The 4,115-nt window shown below is 39.2% G+C and overlaps 1 protein-coding gene across 1 annotated transcript in view; it reads left to right on the top strand.

The window, feature by feature from the left end:
- Positions 1–4,115, top strand: part of CORIN (corin, serine peptidase) — an 85,831-nt gene that overhangs the window by 22,656 nt on the left and 59,060 nt on the right. The window contains 1 exon segment of the mRNA XM_029285094.1: positions 821–1,002. Coding sequence (XP_029140927.1) covers positions 821–1,002 — 182 coding nt within the window.

Raw genomic sequence — 4,115 nt, 5'->3', positions numbered from 1 at the left:
TGTATAAGTAAGGGATGGTGTTAAACTATCTTGCTGAAATGGTAAAGATTTTGGATATTTGAAGAACTAACTAAATGAATAATTTTTATTAATACGGAGGAGATGGATTGTTTAAGTTTAGACGTTGGAGTTAGAGATATTAATATTTGTGTACTTGTATTTGAATATTAGCCTAGGTTGGTTTGGGAAGTCCGGGGGGGTGGGGGGATGGGATATAACATTGTGTAATATCTGTGATGTATTTCTTTTTTTTATGATAAAAACAATAAAAAATTTTATAGAAAAAAAAAAAAATACTGTTTATCTCCAAGGTAAAGAGGGATTTTATTATCCTTCCCTGATGTGCAGTTATATTCAGGCTTTCGTTTGTTGCCTTTATTGTTGTCTTTAGTTGCATTTTTTTAACATTAGTATGTGAATGGTCTAGCACAGAGGTAGGCAACCTTGGCTCTTTTATGACTCGTGGACTTCAACTCCCAGAATTCCTGAGGCAGCCATGCTGAGGGGAAAGGGAGAGTTTCCAAGCTGAGCCATGCTGGCTCAGGAATTCTGGGAGTTGAAGTCCACGAGTCATAAAAGAGCCAAGGTTGCCTACCCCTGGTCTAGCATTATGTAGGTGGCGTATAGGGAGGAATGGAATAATAATAATAATTTTAAGATGTGTGGCTGAGGAATTCTAGAAGTTGAAGCCCACATATCTTAAGGTTGCCAAAGTTGAGAAACTCCAAACTAAAAATTATATACTTCTGTCATGTTTAAAAGTTAAAACAAATGTAGGTATCAAAAGACACATAACCTTTTATTTTCTTTTCCTTTGTAGTCGTGGACTTCTGCCTTGTAGATCATTTTGTGAGGCTGCAAAGAAAGGATGTGAACCAGTCCTTGCAATGGTCAATTCTTCTTGGCCAGAATTCCTCGCCTGTTCCCAGTTCCATAACAAAACTAAAAATAACAATATCACCAAGGTCTGCTTCTCCCCCCAAGGGGAAAAATGGAAAGGATGTAAGTTTCTCTCTCTTTTTTTGAAGTGTGCTTTTGAACCAGAGTAAAGCTGTGATGTGATATATGTTTATGGAAATTTAAATATATTTTCAGAGAGGAAAAGTAATGGGAAATGTTTAGCAATCTAATAAAAAGAAATAGGCAATTGTTCACCAAGCAGTTATTTGCTAAAACAGGAACAGAAACTACTGTTGGGGGTGTCAAGCAAAAGAGACCCACACCTAGTCTTTTTAATTTGTTAAAGGTACAAGCTGAAATACATGTAACTCCAGGAGTCTTCAAACTTGGCCCTTTTATCACTTGTGGACTTCAACTCCCAGAATTCCTCAGTCAGCGTGCCTGGCTGAGGAATTCTGGGAGTTGAAATCCACAAGTCATAAAAAGGCCAAGTTTGAAGACCCCTGATCTAACTCATAATCAAAACTAATTGCCAGACAGATATCATTTATCATGTCAGTACTCGAGGTGTGGATCAAGTACTGAAATTCACATAAGGTTAAATCTGGGACATCAAAAGCACTGTTGGCTGGTAGCTTTTGAGATCCGTTTCAGAAGCTAAACAGATCAATATTAAGTAGTAGTTGGTTGGGGAAAATCCAAGCCGGGAGGAAAAAAATGCGAAATTAAAAGACATTCAGGAAAAAGGCAATGCCAAACCTTCCCCACATGATGCCAAACACATGAGCCTGACTTGAAGGTGGAACTGATTTAATAGACTGGTTCATGTATCATCTAAAACAGTGCTTCTGAACCTTGGATGCTTGCAGATGTATGGACTTTAACTCCCAGAATTCCACAGCCAGCATGGCTGGCTATGGAATTCTGGGAGTTGCAGTCCACACATCTTCAAGCATCCAAGGTTCAGAAGCACTGTGCTGGATCAATGTAACCCTGACCAGAGCATATAGATCTGTATGTTAGAATGTTTGGCATTTATAGGGTTAAGCGCTGTCTCCTTAAGAGAGTTTTAGCTATTCAGTGAATCCCATATTAACAAGTCAGTAGGAGGGGCTACTAAGTTCATCACAGGATATCCTGGCTACGTGCCAGTTTGTAAAAGAGGTCTTTGTGAAGAAAGACACGAGGTGATGTGTCCCATAAGAGCCATGGGGTGAGTTCACCTTCAGTCTTTCACCCAAAAGAATGGAGAAGGTCATGATATGTTCAGCAGAAGAACTCTTCTTAACTGTAAGTTATTGTTTGGGATTCCTGTCAAAATAAATGATCTAATATTCCGTTCTTTGGCGTTTATCTGATTGAGAAGAACAAGGTTAAAGCAGAAATCTTGTTTGGACCAACACAAGCACTGATCTAAACCATAAAACACTATTTACAGAATGGCTGCGTTCATCCCTTGTATAGCTCAAACCAATCACAATACTGTTATCCCTTAATTCACTTATTGTGCCAAGTCACAATTATGTTTCACATTAGGTTAGCACAGTGGCATTATGGTTATTATGACTGAGTCACCGTAAACTGTGATTTATTCAATAAACCACAGCTAAGCAAAACTACATAATTTAGTATGATGAATACCTTGCATGAACTTAGCCAAAATTTAACAGAGAGGCGCACAAAATCCTGGCATCCGCAAGAGATTCCTTTTGTATTGTATATGAACTGGATCTTAAAGGTGGGTAAATATGTAAATATTTTGTGGTTCAGTCAATGCATTTTTTGCCAAATTAGCCTCAATAAAATGAATTTTGTTGTTTTTAGTTGCGAAGTCGTGTCCGACCCATCGCGACCCCATGGACAACGTTTCTCCAGGCCTTCCTGTCCCCTACCATCTTCTGGAGTCCATTTAAGCTCACGCCTACTACTTCAGTGACTCCATCCAGCCACTTCCTTCTCTGTCGTCCCCTTCTTCTATTGCCCTCCATCTTTCCCAGCATTAGGCTCTTCTCCAGTGAGTCCTTCCTTCTCATTAGGTGGCCAAAGTACTTGAGTTTCAACTTCAGGATCTGGCCTTCTAAAGAGCAGTCAGGGTTCATCTCCTCTAGGACTGACCGGTTTGATCGCCTTGCAGTCCAGGGGACTCGCAGGAGTCTTCTCCAGCACCATAGTTCAAAGGCCTCAATTCTTTGGCGCTCAGCCTTTCTTATGGTCCAACTTTCACAGCCATACATTGCAACTGGGAAACCATGGCCTTGACTATACGCACTTTTCTTGGCAGGGTGACATCTCTGCTTTTTAGTATGCTGTCTAGATTTGCCATAGCTTTCCTCCCCAGGAGCAAGTGTCTTTTAATTTCTTGGCTGCAGTCCCCATCTGTGGTGATCTTGGAGCCCAGGAAGATAAAATCTGTCACTACCTCCATTTTCTTCTCCATCTAGAAAGGTCACTAGAATAAAGCTTTTGTGTCTCAGAGAGACTATACTTGTTTGTATTAACATCTCTGTCTTTGCGTGACACTGAAGCTATTTTTAAAAGTCCGAAGCCTCATTTGAAAAATTTGAGAGCTTGTGTTTCTGTATCTTCAGATGATGAAATCTCTTTTTCACAGAAGCTCTTTCACACATCTTTTAGAGATGATGCTCAGAGAGTATAACATCGTGTATTTTAAAAGATGAGAAAACATTCAATGGACTCTTGTCCTTCTTCCTCCTCTCTTAAAAGAAGTATACTATAAATTAATGAAAATTAATTAAAAAAAAACGCCATTCACTGAATTAGAAAACTTTTCTCCATTGAGCGCAAGGATGGGTCTCTTCTGTTTTCTTGTAGCAGCAAGGGAGAAATACCAGCAGTTGGTGGACAGAATCCAAGGTGGAGAGGACTAGAGCCACACTCCTGTCACACTCACATATCCATACATTATAAATATTAATATCTTAGTATACTCACTTTCCAGGGGCACCCATGGGAGGCCAGTAAATTTATTTATTTATTTATTTTATTTTATTAATTCCATTTATATCCCGCCCTTCTCCTTACGGACTCAGGGCGGCTGACAAATTCGATAAAATACTAACATATATACATATTATGCCTAATTAAAAATTTAATTAAAACGAAATATTTAAATATGTCCAATTAAAAGTAATTTAAAACCCCTATAAAATCCCTTAGGCCAGTCCCGCTAGCTGGAACAACCACGTCTTGAGGGC

Source organism: Protobothrops mucrosquamatus, unplaced genomic scaffold (genome assembly GCF_001527695.2).
Source record: "Protobothrops mucrosquamatus isolate PMUCROS unplaced genomic scaffold, P.Mucros_1.0 scaffold1268, whole genome shotgun sequence".
In the NCBI taxonomy this organism is placed as follows: domain Eukaryota; kingdom Metazoa; phylum Chordata; class Lepidosauria; order Squamata; family Viperidae; genus Protobothrops; species Protobothrops mucrosquamatus.
This window is presented reverse-complemented; position numbering and strand designations above follow the sequence as displayed.